This window comes from Manis pentadactyla, chromosome 4, assembly GCF_030020395.1.
Source record: "Manis pentadactyla isolate mManPen7 chromosome 4, mManPen7.hap1, whole genome shotgun sequence".
Classification (NCBI taxonomy): domain Eukaryota; kingdom Metazoa; phylum Chordata; class Mammalia; order Pholidota; family Manidae; genus Manis; species Manis pentadactyla.
Genome location: NC_080022.1, coordinates 168180586 through 168195278, shown reverse-complemented (window position 1 = coordinate 168195278; position 14693 = coordinate 168180586). Strand labels below are relative to the sequence as shown.

The 14693-nt window shown below is 57.5% G+C and overlaps 1 protein-coding gene across 7 annotated transcripts; it reads left to right on the top strand.

Annotated features, from left to right (window-relative positions):
- The first annotated feature begins 2030 nt into the window (after positions 1 to 2030).
- Positions 2031 to 13994, top strand: STAC2 (SH3 and cysteine rich domain 2). 7 transcript variants are annotated; one of them, XR_008997372.1, is made up of 12 exons: positions 2031 to 2522; positions 7964 to 8270; positions 8590 to 8687; positions 8863 to 8953; positions 9901 to 10013; positions 10104 to 10176; positions 10265 to 10326; positions 10795 to 10892; positions 11269 to 11320; positions 11676 to 11736; positions 12905 to 13504; positions 13670 to 13994. XR_008997372.1 is itself a non-coding variant. In XM_036930517.2 (11 exons), the coding sequence occupies exons 1-11, from the start codon at positions 2433 to 2435 to the stop codon at positions 13150 to 13152; spliced, it is 1293 nt and encodes a 430-aa protein (XP_036786412.2). In that variant the 5' UTR covers positions 2031 to 2432; the 3' UTR covers positions 13153 to 13994. The 7 variants fall into 7 exon arrangements, 6 of the variants coding, with proteins under 6 accessions (XP_036786412.2, XP_057357423.1, XP_057357420.1 ...); XM_036930517.2 differs by having other exon boundaries at positions 12905 to 13994; XM_057501437.1 differs by lacking the exon at positions 13670 to 13994 and having other exon boundaries at positions 2032 to 2522; positions 11676 to 11813; positions 12905 to 13064.
- Positions 13995 to 14693: the final 699 nt, after the last annotated feature.

Sequence of the window (14693 nt, the reverse complement as noted above, 5' to 3'; positions counted from 1 at the left end):
TCCAGAGGTTATGGGATCCAGCCCCCTGCCTCTGCCACATTTGCCCCACCTCAGTCTTCGGGTGATAACACCAGATGAGCCCCTGGGCCCACCAACTTCCCTGGCTTTCCTTGACCACTGGTAGCTCCGATTCCCCTGGGAATTCTTCCTCATGTCTAGTCAGAGTCTCCTTCTGGATCGGTTCCCCCAGGAAATTACAGGCTCAAACAGCCAAAGAAAGTGCTAGAAGGAAGCTGTTTCTTCTCAGGGAAAGCATTAAAAAGGGACAAAGCTCCCAGAAGAACAGAGGGAAATAAGAAAATTAACTTTCCCTGCCTGTCTTCCCTGGGCTAAGTGAAACTATCTCATTCATTCTTCAAGCAGTAAGGTAGGCACAATCTCCATTTTGCTGGTGAGGAAATTGAGGCTCTGAAAGGTTTAGTTACCTACCTAAGGTCACACAGTTAATTCATGACTACACAGGTATTGGGCCCTAAAGCTTCTGCTCTTTGTGAGGGAACAGGGCTACATCCCCCAGTGAAGTCTCCAACATAGAAGAAACCCTCATTACTCCAGCCCAGGATAGACGGAGGGCCTGATGACTCTATCAGGGTGCTCCAAGCACCTTTAAGTCTGAGTTGCCCAGGAGGGGATGTTGGGCTGACCTTGACTGGGCAAGAGGGAGGAGGGTAGCCCTCAGAAGGGACTGGGAGAAGGCTGGTCATGAATAGGCCTTTGGGGAGACTGGTTTGAGGGCTGAGGCCAGGCTGCATCAAAGCTCCTTTCAGGTCAGCTAGCGCTCAGAGAGCCTGCAGCCACAGTGGGTGGATCTGGAGGAGGGGACTAAGCCCCCACAACCACAAGCCCTCCCATCTGCTCTTGTCCTACTTCTGCCAGTGGCAAATAAATCTCTATGCCCAGACACAGTGACCTGAGCAGTGCTCCCGTGGTGAGCTCATCCTGGAGAGAAGGGAGATTGCATGAATGGCTACATGCACGGGTGGGTGGCAGGGAGGGCACAAGGGCCAGCGCCTGCCCTCCAGGGCTGACCTAAAGATTTGAGTGCCACCCCCCCATCTCATCACCAACAGCAGAGAAGCTCCTGGAGGATTAGATCCAGAAGTTTCTCTACCCACACCCAGGGAGGGATTCCCTCAACCCCCATTCTACCTCTTTTTCCCTGGACAGACCAAGAGATGAAGCTAGACCTTTTGGTCAGAGCCAGAAGGAGTTAGGAAGAAGGAGGGCTGGAGGTGAGAGAGGGAGAATTGGGGGAATGTTAGGTGTCCGACTTGCATTGTAGAAGAGGTACCTTCAGGCCAAGTGGACGGAGGACACCTTGAAGGTTAAGAACCCTCTTCCCAAACCCAGATCTAACTCCATTTGTGGTAGGGTCTTTAGGAGGGGGTTATGTCTTGGAGAGGTTTGGGAACCTTGGATGTGGGGAGTGAGACCCCTTTTTACTGAAGTCCAGATACCAAGACTGGAAAGGAATACAACTGTTCTGCTTTCCATCCACAAAGGAGGGGTCGGTCAGGATCGGCCTTTGATGTATAATGTTAAGATGTCCCTTCCCTGCTTGATGAAACCCCTACCTCAGAGTCCAGGGGTGTGTATATTTGGAGAGTTTCTCCAGGGCAGAGACCTCCAGTTACTGGGGCTGAAGAGTTCCCATTCTCTCTCCACTTCACTATCAGAAAGTCCTAACTTTGATCTCTCTCAGCTATCCTTCTGCAGAGCCTTTTATTCCCCCAACCCCTTGCAGATCTCCCGAGCTTTCCCTCAATCTTGTTACATTCCTCTTTCCGGGTTGTTCGAAGTCAAACTGCTCCCTCCACTTCTTTACCCTCGAAGCCCCTCCCCATCTTGTCAAGCCCCCCTCAGGCTCCGCCCGGCTCGCCCTCCGGACACCGCGGCAGCCAATAGCTGAGAAGCTGCTTTGCATAGCGGCGCTGGGGAGCCGCTGGGGAAGGGGAGGGACCAGGCGACCTCCTAAATCAAAGTTGGGAGGCGAGGACTGGGCGGAGGGGCGGCCGGGTGCCGGGCGGGTGCCTCGGGGGGAGGGAGAAGGAGATGGGGGGCGGGCGCAGAGGACAGCGGAGTCGGCCGGACACAGACAGCTCGGGAGCTCCCTCCCTCGGCTCTGCCCCGCGTCCCCACTTCTCTCCTCCCCTCGCTCCTAGCAGCATCCTCTGCAGACCCTCGGTCCTCACTCCCGGGGTCGTCCCGCCCCTGCGGCCCCGAGTAATTACCTCCCCTCACTGGTCAACCCGGGAACTTTCTCCGCCAGCGCCGGGGAGTGGAGCGCCGCTTTGCCGCGGAGGGTTCCTCCTAGGGTTCACTGGGGGGCAGTCTCTGGAGAAGGGTGTCAGGGTCCCAGAGAGACGCCCACCGCCCGCAACCTGCCCCCAGCGGGCCTGCCGTCGGGTCTCGGCGCCTTCGATTTCCCAACCATGACCGAAATGAGCGAGAAGGAGAATGAACCGGATGACGCGGCTACCCACACTTCCCCGGGGACCGTCTCTGCCCTCCAGGAAACCAAGGTAACTTGGGAGGCGCGAGGCCTGGACCCTTGCTCTGTGCGCCTCCGGCCCCGCGCGCCCTCCTCCCCATGCTGTCTCCACTGTGGCTCGGTTCCCTGGGGTCAGAGTAGCGATGCTCGCGTGATTCCCTAAGGCTTCTCGCAGCCACCCGGGGCGAGTGGGTTGGCGATGGGGGGCCACAAGGATCTGCGGCGCTGCCGCGACCCTCCAGGGAGGTTGTAACTCGGCTTTGTTGGAGGGAATCGGCGCAGCGCAGGCGGAGGGAGTGTGTAGCGACGTGTAGCGGGTGTGGGTCTGTGTACGCGCTCGTGTGTGCGTGCGAGGTGCACCCCTCCCGTGTCCGTCAAGTCTCTGTAGCTTGGTGTGTCCCTCTCTTTGCCTGTGTCTCTCTGAAAATGTCTCTACAACCTGTTTGTCTCGGTCTTGGTGTCTCTCCCGGTTTCTGTCCGCGTCTCTCTGCGTTTATCCCTGAGTCTCTCTGGGTATCTCTCTCGGACCCGCCGCAGTCCTGCATTCCCTCCTCCCAACCCGGTTAGGCTCAGGGACGCGAGGCCGCGTCCAGGGGTGCGCAGCTTGCGGGTCCGCGCTGGGGGCTGCGGCAGCGCGGGCCACGCGGGCGGGCACCCGGGGACTGTTGTTGCGGCTCCAGAGCAGAACGACAGGCAGCCCCAGCCCCCACTCCGGGAGCGGGACAGGAGACGGAGAGGGGAGGGTAGAAGCAAAAAGAGAAGTCATCGTAATTAATGAATGTCATAATTAACCCTAATTATGTATGATTGCTGCTCCTGCGGGAGTCACAATGAATAAATTATTCCCCAGTGAAGGCAGGCAGAGCCCAGACTAGTGGCGCTGAAGGGGAGGGGCGAGGCAGACTCATATTCCACGCCCCCACCCCTAATCTGTCCGTTTACTCCCCAAGTTCTAGGAGCTCCAGACTGACCCGCAAGAAGTTCCGTGCAAACAACCTGAACCGTTGGGTCTGGGGAGAGAAGAAGGGGCTGTGTCAAGGCGCTCCCTGCCTCCCGTGGAAAGTTAGGGCCAAGACCCCCTCCCTCTCTTCTCCACCCTGGTATTTTGTTCCTACCCTGCTTCTGTTATCCAGATGAGAAGGGGGCGCTAAAGACTAAAAATGGGGGGCATCTGTGGCTCCCCCTTGTAGAACTAACTCATCTTCAATGCCCTTCCTCCTCATTCTGTCTTGACCACTCCCCAACATAAGAGCTTAACTTTAAGGTCAAGGTTATCAAGGGAGTGGCCAGGGAGAAGTGGGTAGGGTCATGGTGGGGTCTGGCTGAAGCACCCCAGGTAGCTCCTCAGCTCTAAACCAGAGGGAGCCAATGGGTTTCCACCTCTAAGCCTTCAGATGCATACTTGACCTCTTCCCTTAAGAGAATGAGACTGGCCTCTCAGAACAGAGTTCACTCCCCCTAAGAGATCCAAGCCTCTTCTGGGAATGGAATGAGGTTTTGGGTTGGGAATATATTGCTTAGAATATTTGACAGCTTCTTTCTAGCAGAGGTTCCCAGGAACTGGGCCCCATCCTGGGTTCCAATGTCCCTGACGTTCTCAGTTGCCTTCCAGTGGTCCTGGACAGACATACACAATCTATCTGCTTGCTTCCCAGGGGCTTGGGGTCCTCCCAGACCCTCCCCTTCTTCCTACACCAAGGCCTGGCTGCACCACCCCTTCCTTAAGAGCTCTCTGAAAGTAGGCAGGAGCCTGGGCAGTGCTGGCCTCAGCAAACCAGCAGACTGCAAGCTCAGCTGTGCGGGGAGGGGGAGGCTAGGGCCTGGCAGGTCTCTCCACCTGTCCTGCCAGCCCAAGGACCCTCCAATGCCATCACCTCAGGGTGTGAGCCATGGAGTTCCAGGGAGCAAGGGAGGAGGGGGATTTCACACCTGACCTGGCCCCAATGTGCCCAGCCAGTTGGAGCGCTGACCCTTTGGCCCCTTCCCCTTGTGAAGGACTCTGCAATAAAACACAGGCTGGGCCGGACAATCTTTGGGGGAAGTAATTAGGAGGGCAGGGGTGCACAGGGAGAGAATTCAGGGTCTTGACAGCTTCCTTCCATCCCCCTACCTCATCTTGTTCCAAAGAAGCTTCTGTCTCCAGACTGTAGGGGTCAGGGAGAGGAAAGCGAGGGTGGGTTGCTGACCTCCAAGCTCATTTTGAGGCTAGTATAACAGAGGAAGCTGGTGCCCATCAGGCAGTGAAGCCAACATTCCAGGCTTACTTGTCAGTGTTTAGGGCCCCCTGGACATTCCTTGCCTAACCCAAGTCCAGCTTCCTGCACACCTTAAGGTTGGGTCTTACTCCTGTACTTGAGCCACTCAGTGACCCTCCTAGTGTGATTATTGCCCTCTCTGGGCCCCTCCATTATCCCCCACATAGGACCTGCTGTCATCCCCTTTGGTACCGTCTTTGGGAAGACCCTGCCATGCCAGCTCTGCCATCTGAGTCAGCTTGTGCCACGTCCGCCACCACCCACGTCCAGCTGCTTAGTGCCCTTTCAGGAGCTGGCGGGAAGTGAGGAGATGCTGGGGGGAACTGAGGAAAAGGGATCGTCCAGGGTGTGGGGAGGTGGGAGAAGGCAGACGGGCCAGGTTCTGCCTCTGGGGGGTATTCAGAAGAACAGGCCTGGTGGTCCAGGCTCCAAGCCAGATAAGCTCCTGGTACATTGGGAAGAAATAGGATCCAGGTGGGTCAAGTTGCCAGGGTACATGGCAACTTCTCCCAATGCCAGGGAATCGGTCCTGGGACAGTGAGGGCACCAGAAAGATGGCTGGTGGGGAGATGGGGAAAGGTCCTCTCTGGGAACTAGGAGTCCCAGAAGCAGGAATATCTGTCCAGATTGAGCCAAAATGAGGTTTTGGTACCCAAGCCAAGTGTCTCTGGAGTGGACAGGCATCAAGCCATTTGGCAGAGGTGCCCCCCATCCTGCCTTCCAGCCACAGCCCTTGACATCTGCCAGCCACCCAGGTGCCATGCTGTTCCTTCCTGCTTCTCCACCCTCCTGGGATCTGGGGCCCACAGCCCAGCTAGAGCTGGGGCTGCCCTGGTGCTAGGGAACATTCTGTCCCAGAGACCTCTGGACCCCTGCAGTGGTGGCTTTTGTCGTTGGGGGGTGGGGTGGGGAACAGGAAAAGGAACAGGCTGGAGAGTACGGAGGCTTGAAATCTCATCCTGTGAAGAGTGCTATGGAAATAACAGCCTTGGAGGGGAGAACATGATTGATGTCCTCAAATATTTGAAGGGCTGATACCTATAAGAGGGAGTAGTCCTTTCTGGAGCCAAGGGAGGAGCACAGGCTGATAGGCAAAAATCTCAGGGAGGCAGGTTTCAGCTCTATATAGGGAAGCACTTTCCAGTGACTGGCTGCCCAGACATGGAATGACTGTCCCAAGAGAGGGTGTGCTTCCTACCATAAGAGGTGACCAACGGGGTCAACCACTCAGAGGGGATGTGGCCAGGGCTTTGTGGGGTGATAGGGTGGGGTGGGGACAGCTCCAGGTGGCCAGTCTTTCAGGTCCCTTCTAAACCTAAGTTCCGTGACTGACCTGGAGGACAAACCCATGGCCTAGCTGAGGGGTAGGGGTAAGGGCCAGTGCAGGGCCCAGAGCTGCGGGACACTCCTGATCATTTGGGCTCAGCAGCCAAAGCCATGGGTTCAAGTCCTGGCTCTGTCACTTACCAGCTGAGGACTCATTATGGGTAAGTGACTTCACTCCCCATGAGCCTCAGTTCCTTATCTGAAAAGTGGGACAGTAGTCATCACCACCTCAGAGGGTAGCACTAGATTAATGAGATGTTGCATGTGAAGTGCCAGCTCAGTTCCAGAACTCTGACAATGACAGCTCCTCACTATAACTGTAAGTTTATGTTTTTACTTTTTGAACCAGAGCTTTGTATTGCTTAGAGAGTGTTAGTTCTGTCTTCTTCCTCTTGGATGGGGGGAAACTGAGGCTCAAAGAGAGGAAGTGAAGTGGCTTGCCTTCAGGCGATAGGTTTGGCTCCCCCACCCCCTTTCCCAGCACATCCTCTCATAGACCTCATGTGCTCTATGCCCACTGCTCCTGGGCAAAATGGTAGGGGGTTCAACTGCCTCTCTGGGCCTGTGAGAGCCCCCAGAACACATTTGACCCATAGAACACATTTGTGTTCTAATGAATTGTCCCTCTGGCTCTCCAGTTCTGCCCCAACATCCAGCCATCTGGAGCCTGGGGCCCTGCTTCTCGTAGACACACAAAGAAGCCCACAGTGCTGTCCAGGAAGCTGAGTTTGGAAGGAGCCTGGCGATTCAGCATGCCAGACACCCCAGGGCTCTGGTCTCCCGCTGGCACACTGGGGCCTGCCTGTGCCTGAACAGTTCCCTCTCTGCTTCCGCCTCTGTCTTGCTGCCTGCTGGCCTCCCTGAGGCTGGAGGGGCCACCACTTCCATCCTCTTGGCATGGTGGTGAGGCTGGCAGCCATGGCACACAGGTGCCATGTCTCCCTGCCTGAATCCTGGCCAAGTCTCCTTGCCTGAAACTAGGTGGAAGGCATAGGTTGGAAGGGCAGGTTTGGCCAAGTTGCAGCCTTGTGGCTGGGGCCAAAGACTTGGCTGTGTCCTCAGGAGCCATGAGAGGTTCCTGGCAGGGTCAGGAGCACTGCCCTGGCCGCGGTATGCAGAGCAGGTAGGAGTGGGCAGAGCGGAGGCAAGGGGCTGTGGCCTTGACCAGGCTGGGGCATGCAGGGACCTGAGTTGAGGCAGGGCAGGGGAGGCCATGAGGTGGCTATAGGGCATGGACTGGTGAGAGTTTTTTGGGGGCAATTAACCCTGAGGAGGAGGGTCCAGGATGACCACTCCCCCACTCCTGTTCAAGAACACAGGTAGAAAACTGGGGACCTGGTGTATTTCATTTGGTGCCAAAGTAATTCTTTTAACTGGAGTAAATGATACACCCATACAATGAAATTCTGTATAGTCATAAAAAAGAATGATGAAACTCTTTATGTATAGGTATGGAATGATTTCTAAGGTTTACTGTTAACTGAAAAAAGCAAGGTGCAAGAAAAATAGTATACATTTCTGCAAAGAAATAAAGAATAAGACTTCTTGAGTTTGTTGCTATCCACATAAAAGTCTAGATTTCTTTTTGAAAAATTGGAAAATCTGGCAATACTAGGCAGGCCACACAGGCGAGCCTCAGTTGCCTAGGAACAACCAGCAGCTGCTCCTGGCCATCAAATTTGCCACAGTCCCCACCACTCCTTATTGTGCCCACCCAGCCAGAACCCCTTTGCTCTTAGAGGTTCCTTGCCTGACTCTCCCAGGAGTGTGGGACTTGGCAGCCTCTCTCTTAGTACTTTGCCTCAGCCTTCATGCTGCTGCCGCCCAAGGAGGTAACCTGATGGGGAGCCAGCCCCTTCTGGGCTTCACTTACAGCTCCTCTTCCCCTCAGCTCCAGAAGTTCAAGCGCTCGCTTTCCCTCAAGACCATCCTTCGAAGTAAGAGTGTGGAGAACTTCCTCCTTCGCTCGGGCTCTGATCTCAAGTGCCCCACTGAGGTGCTGCTGACTCCCCCAACCCCACTGCCTCCTCCATCCCCACCACCGGCATCTACAGACTGGGGCCTACCCACCTCAGCCCCTTCCCCCTGCCCAGTCCCACGCCCCCTGGCACCCCTCAAACCAGTGAGGCTGCACAGCTTCCAGGAACATGTCTTCAAGCGAGCCAATCCCTGTGAGCTCTGCCACCAGCTCATTGTGGGTAGGTGCCTGAGGCCCTGAGGTGACAAGGGGAGGGCCTGCCTGGGTGTGGGTAGCGGGCCCAGGGAACTGCTCTCACATTGGGGTCTTGCTACTCAGGGACCCCAGTCCTAACTGTGCCCCTCAACCCAGGAGGACAGGTGAGCACTCTTGGGTGGGTGTTTGCCCAGTGTCACTGTGTTTACTAACTACCCCGGCTGTGGTGCCAGTTCACACCCTGACTGTATGAAGAGTATGGGCACTGGGCTTCAAGGCTGGCATGGGGATGCCCAAACCCTACTATCTGCACACTCTCAGCGGCCCTCTTCGCTCCTTGCCAGGAAACTCCAAGCAGGGCTTGCGGTGTAAGACATGCAAAGTCAGCGTCCACCTCTGGTGCTCTGAGGAAATCTCCCATCAGCAATGCGCAGGCAAGACGGTGAGTGGGAACCACATGGAAACAGCTGGCTGTAAGAGCCCCCAGGACTGGCATGTGGGGGAATGAGCACCCCTCAAGACTGGTTTCTCCTATGCGATGGTCCTTGCTTGGGGAAGGCCAGCTCTTGGTGGTCTATGACCTCTTCATGTCCTTCCTCTGCCCCCTCTTGCCACAGTCCTCCTCCTTCCGCCGCAACTTCAGTTCCCCCCTCCTGGTGCATGAGCCACCACCAGCCTGTGCCACAAGCAGAGAGTCCCCACCCACTGGTGAGTGCTCCCCCGCAACTGTTGCCCCCAATCCCACTGTGGTGCAATGAGAAAACCCACATATTCTTCAGATGGGCACCTGAGTCACATGGCTCTGTTACTGCTTCCCTTCTCTGGATGCTCCTGTCCTCAAAGTAGGGCTCATTCACTCATTCATCCTTTAATAAACACATTATTGAGCACCTACTAAGTGCCAGGCACTGTGCTAGATACAAAGACATGGCACTGAAGAGGGTGGAGTTCATGATCTAGCAAGGGGCTAGACAAGAGATGGATAATCACACAAATTACCAATTAATCCCCATTCAGACGAATGCCTGAAATGAGAAGGCTGGGGAATAAGGATAAAGCAGCACTGTCTGCACCTGTGGAGACAGGGAGGTTGTCCTAGAGATGTGCAGGATGGAAGTTAGTCCCCTGTGGAGTTTGGGGAGGCTGGTGTGGGAAGAGGGGGGCCTGACAACGGAGCTGGGGTCGAGGCAGTGAGTGTGAGAGGTGTGACAGGACCGTGGGTGCAAGGTCATGGGGTCCATTTTAGGACTGTTCTTTGGATTTTATTCCAAAGGCATTTTTTGTGTTTTTCCAAGAGCATTTCTGACTGCTACGTGGATTGAGGAGCTGGAGTGGAAGCAGGGAGACTAGTTGGGGGGCCGTGACAGTTGCCAAGGGTGAGCTTTTGGTAGCTGCTAGGCTGGTAGCAGTGGAGATGGTGAGAAGTGGGCAGGTTCTAGAAGTATTTGGGTAGGACAAGGTGCCGAGGTCAGTATGGGCAGAGGTGAGCAGGTTTCTGCCTGCGCACCATGAGAGCGCATGGAGCCCTTGCTGGGATGTAGGTGATGGGGAGATATGAGTTCAGCCTAGGGCATGCTTAGCCCTAGAGATACTGGGTTACAGGGCACAGTGAGGCTGGCAGCTGGGTGCCTGGCCTTGAGGGTGGATCTTGGCAGGGGCCAGTGGGAAAGTGGACCCCATCTACGAGACCCTGCGCTATGGCACCTCCTTGGCACTGATGAACCGCTCCAGCTTCAGCAGCACCTCTGAGTCCCCCACGCGAAGTCTGGTATGGCAGGCACCAGAGGGGGGCCTCGGGGGCAGTGGTCTGTGAGGGTGAAGGTCCAGGGGCCAAGGCCTCCCACCTCTCTCTTCCCAGAGCGAGCGGGATGAGCTGACCGAGGATGGGGAAGGCAGCATCCGCAGCTCGGAGGAGGGCCCTGGTGACAGTGGTGAGTGGGTGTGGGGACCAGGGACAGGACTGGAGGGCAGTGCGGGCTGCCCTGCTGCCTCACACCTGGCCGCCCCTGGCATCTCCAGTATTCACAGCCCCGACTGAGAGCGAAGGGTCAGGACCAGAGGAGAAGAGCCCTGGACTGCAGGTGAGGCTATGCTGGCCCTGAGCTCCAGAAGGCCAGGTGGGAAAGGGATGACGCTTCTTCCTGTCCTTGATCCATGGGCAGGTGAGAGCACAGTGAATGGGAGGATCGCTGCTCCATCATTTATCTCAGTCCGCAGGGGTGGGCAATGCCAGCCTGAGTAGGCATGGAAGACAGATGCATCTGCCAGCACTGACCCAACGCTGCCTGCACCTGCTCTGGCTCCCCCAAGGGTGGGTGGTTCCAGGAGGCAGCAAGCAGAGGAGTATCCCCCTGGTCCTTCCCTGGCCCAGTCCCCCCAGGGGTAGGTGAGCATAGCTAATCAGAGAGTCTAACCTGTCCCTATCATTGACCCAAGAGCACCATGTCCCACCTCTTAGCTCACCCAGGATAGGCAAGGTCAGGGCAAGTGGATAGTGGGTGGAGAGGAGGATGTCGCCCTCCCATCACTGACCCAGAGCTTTCCCACAGCCCCTCAAGCCCCCCCTGCGGAAAGATGTGGGGTCCATGTACTCCTATGTCGCACTCTACAAGTTCCTGCCCCAGGAGAACAATGACCTGGCTCTGCAGTAAGTTCTCTTTGTGGACCAGCCCCATGAGGCAGCTGCCTGTCTCCAGCCTCAGGGCTGTGCACTCCTAGACCTTGGAACATGAGTGAGAGGGGGACCTTCAGGAACCTTCTCCTGGCATGCTTGAGGCGGCTGAGCCCAGAGAGGAGCCGGAGCTGCCCTGAGTCCAGGAGGGATTGGTGCTGATGTCATGTCTCCTGCCCCCTGCCCGGGAGAGTGTCTGCTGGACCAGGGATTACACGGTGTCCTCCAGGGGCATCAAGAATACTCTTGTAGCTGAGGGGGCTCATGCAGGGGACCTGGGGGCCAGGGCTATTGGGACTTGGAGAGGGCAGGTCCCTCCTGCCCTCATGTTACCCCAGCTCTCTCCTCCCAGGCCTGGAGATCGAATCATGCTGGTGGATGACTCTAACGAGGACTGGTGGAAGGTGATTTGGCAGGGTGGGCAATGGAGGGACCATGGTAGATGCCACACCAGCCCCCACCTGCAGCTGGCCCTGCCCCGCCTTCTCTCCAGGCCCCGAAGACCTCCCCTCCTCCAGCTACCAGCCCTAGCCAGCCTGGGACCAGCCCTGGGCCTCACTCTCACTTGACCCTTCCTGCCTCAGCCTTGTCCCTCTGCCCACCTTGTCCCTCTAGCTCAGAAGCCACCCTCCTGGAGGCGTGAATACAGAGCCCAGGCTCTGCAGGATGCTGGCATTGGATCTGAGTGGGCACTACACTGAGGGAAAGCAGTAGGGGGAGAGGGAGAGCACTGGTGCTTATTGCCAGCCTCATCTCCAGGGCAAGATTGGCGACCGGGTTGGATTCTTCCCAGCCAATTTTGTGCAGCGGGTGAGGCCAGGTGAGAATGTTTGGCGCTGCTGCCAACCTTTCTCTGGGAACAAAGAACAGGGCTACATGAGTCTCAAGGAGAACCAGGTGAGTCTGGGCCCTGCGATGGCTGGAGAAGTGGGCATGGGAGAGAAGTGGCAGGGGCACGGGTGAGCCCCCTAAGGAGCGGACTTGCGGCCTTGCAGCAGGAGGGGAGGCAGGTTAGAAGCGGTGGGACTACAGGGCCCTCCATTCACCCCCTGCTGGGAATTGGGGCCACCATAGGCAGGAGGCTGAATAATGTTAGAGACAGCTTAGGGGAGGGAGGAGCACTGGATTAAGAGTCTAGAAGCTTAAGTTTGGATGCTGGCTCTGCCTCCTGCTTGATTGTATGACCTCGGGCTAATCCTTTCCCCCCTGTTTCTGCATCTGGGAAATGGAGTTCAGTTGGGCCTGGGCATTAGACCAGCTGATCTCAAAGGTCAGCCCTGAAGTGCTGCTCTGTGTCAGCCGATGTCCTGGTCTTGCTGTGGTGCCCTGTACCTTCATGGGGTCTGCTCCCATCACCCCAGCTGGGACAACCACATCCGATGCTGGGCCCATTATCCCTTGGGTGGGCCCCCTGGGAGCCATCAGCAGGGCTTGGGCCCCGGGCTGCAGGCAGTGCCAGTCTCAGCTCATTGTCTCTTCCGCTCAGATCTGCGTGGGCGTGGGCAGGAGCAAGGATGCTGACGGCTTCATCCGCGTCAGCAGTGGCAAGAAGCGGGGTCTGGTGCCAGCCGATGCTCTGACCGAGATCTGAGAGGAGCCAAGAGAATCCAGACACCACCCCTGCCCCTGCCTGGCCCTTGCTTCTGGCCCCAGAGGAGAGCAGGCATCTGCCCACACTTTTTCCCTCTGCTTCTCTCCTGGGGGCCACTTACCATGGCTTCAGAGCCTTCTGTACTGAGGAAGGGTTTATTTCTTGGGCCCCAGAGGGCCCTGGGAGGTGTCTCCTCTGAAACTTGGGGTTGGGAGAGGAAGAGAAGGTGGGAGGGAATGGGGAAGTCCCAGGTAGGTCCACTCAGTGTCCAGACACCCCCAGTCCAGTTGCCAGAGCTGGGGGGCAGTTCCTGGACTGCTTCCCTGCCACTTCATCCAGAGAGCCTTCCCACACCCATACCACCTTTGCATGCCTGACACCTCCCCTCTCCCCATAGGGCCTCTTCTTGGGTCTGCGTGTGTGACCATGCAGCACCCCTTTGGAAGTGGGGCCTCAGGGAAGGTGCCTTCCCAGTTCCCTTCCCTCTGCCCTAGGCTGGGAGGGGATTCAGGACGGCAAGAGGATCCTGAGTCCACCTTCTGGTCTCACCGCCTCTGTCACTCCATCAATTCTCAGGAAGTTCTGCGGGAATCTCTCCCATTACTTGAAACCTGGTGGACAGAGGAGGGGAGGGCTGAGGTCTGAGGAGGGGGTAGCAAATCAGAGACTATCTCAAGTAGAACTGTCACTGCAGGGCAGCCTCATCCTAACCTTGTCTCTGGAAGAGGACACCCAAGAGCAGCCTGAGCACATCAACCCAACTGAGAACAAAAAACCGGCCCATGCTTGGTCTGAACAATCCCCGTTTCCCTGTCAGGACTCTGAAAGCCTGCAGTGGCAGATCCACCCGGCCAGGGAAGTCTGTGATTCTCAGCCCCTGTCCCAGGCCCCGTCAGGCTAGCCCCAGGAGCCACACCCTCGGGGCTGAACCTTCCTTACTCCCGCTTTGGACTCTGCAGGGACCAGGGCTGCTGTTGGAGGGGTCCCCTTTCTGGCTGTATGTTTGATTGTCCTGGACACAGAGCCGTAGGGAGGAGGAGGGAGTGGGAGACAGACAAGGAAGGTGGATCATTCTGTTTGGCCACCAGGACAGGAAGGGGGAAGGAGTGGGCACTGGGGGTGGGGTGAGCACACACGAACAGTACCCCTCCCTCCCTTGTAGGTTGCTTTTCTCTGGTGCCAATCTCCTTCCCCACAAGCTCAGAGCCTCCTCTTGTGCCCTTGATCCTGCCAGCCAATGCCACCTCCCATCCTGGGCACAGTCACACTCTCCTACCCAATGGCCCTGCCCCACTTCTCTCTTGCAGAGGGGGGCTGTAGCCATACTGCCCTGTTTGCTGCCATGAGGCCCTCCCCCCAAGCACTATCCCAGGGGCGGGCCCAATGCCCACTGTACATGAGGCTGCATGATGGGTCTCCTGGGGCATTGCTGAGCTCCCAGACCCCTGATTAAATATTTCTTGTCCCAACCTGTCTGCTCTGTGTCTGCTTGGGAGAGGAAGGAAAGAGGCAAGTACCGGGATGGGAGCTGGAGGCGCTGAGAGGGGACAAGCCTGAGGGTGGAAGAATTCGTTGAGCTCGGAGAGAAGGGGTGTGGTGCTGGCCCTGGCAGCGCAGGGGTCCGCAGGCCTCCTCACTCCCTCTCTGCGAGCATCCTGAGCTGGGGGATTTGGGGCGCTGTTTGGGAGAGAGGGCTGGGGAGAGTCAAAAGGGGCGAATGATGTGGGAAGGACCCGAGGAAAGGCGGGAGGGGTCGGAGGGAGAGAGGGTGGGGCTGTCGTCACTGCCGTTCGACGCGCACCTGGGTCCCTCAGGCCCTGGACACACACCTCCGCGCGCCAAGGCCGTTTCTGCCTACCCAGCGGTGCCCTCCGAGAACAGACCAGCCCGGGGGGCTCAATATCCACCCGAGATTGGCCTCGGCCCGCAGCCCACAGGCCCGAGGCAGAATCGCTGGCGGCGGGGACAGTCGCAGACAGTGCGGCCCTGCCTGAGATGACTCACTCACGGCCGTCATCGGGAGCCTGGCAAGAAGGGGGCCGGCGGCGGCGCCCCTCCCGCAGCGGTGCCCGCCGCCCACCTGCTCCGGCAGAGATGCCTCTTTCCCCTCCGCCCGCCCAGCCGCGTCATAGCCACGCTGAGCACGTCCTGTGCTATTTATAGGCAGAGGGGAGTCAGGAGGGAGG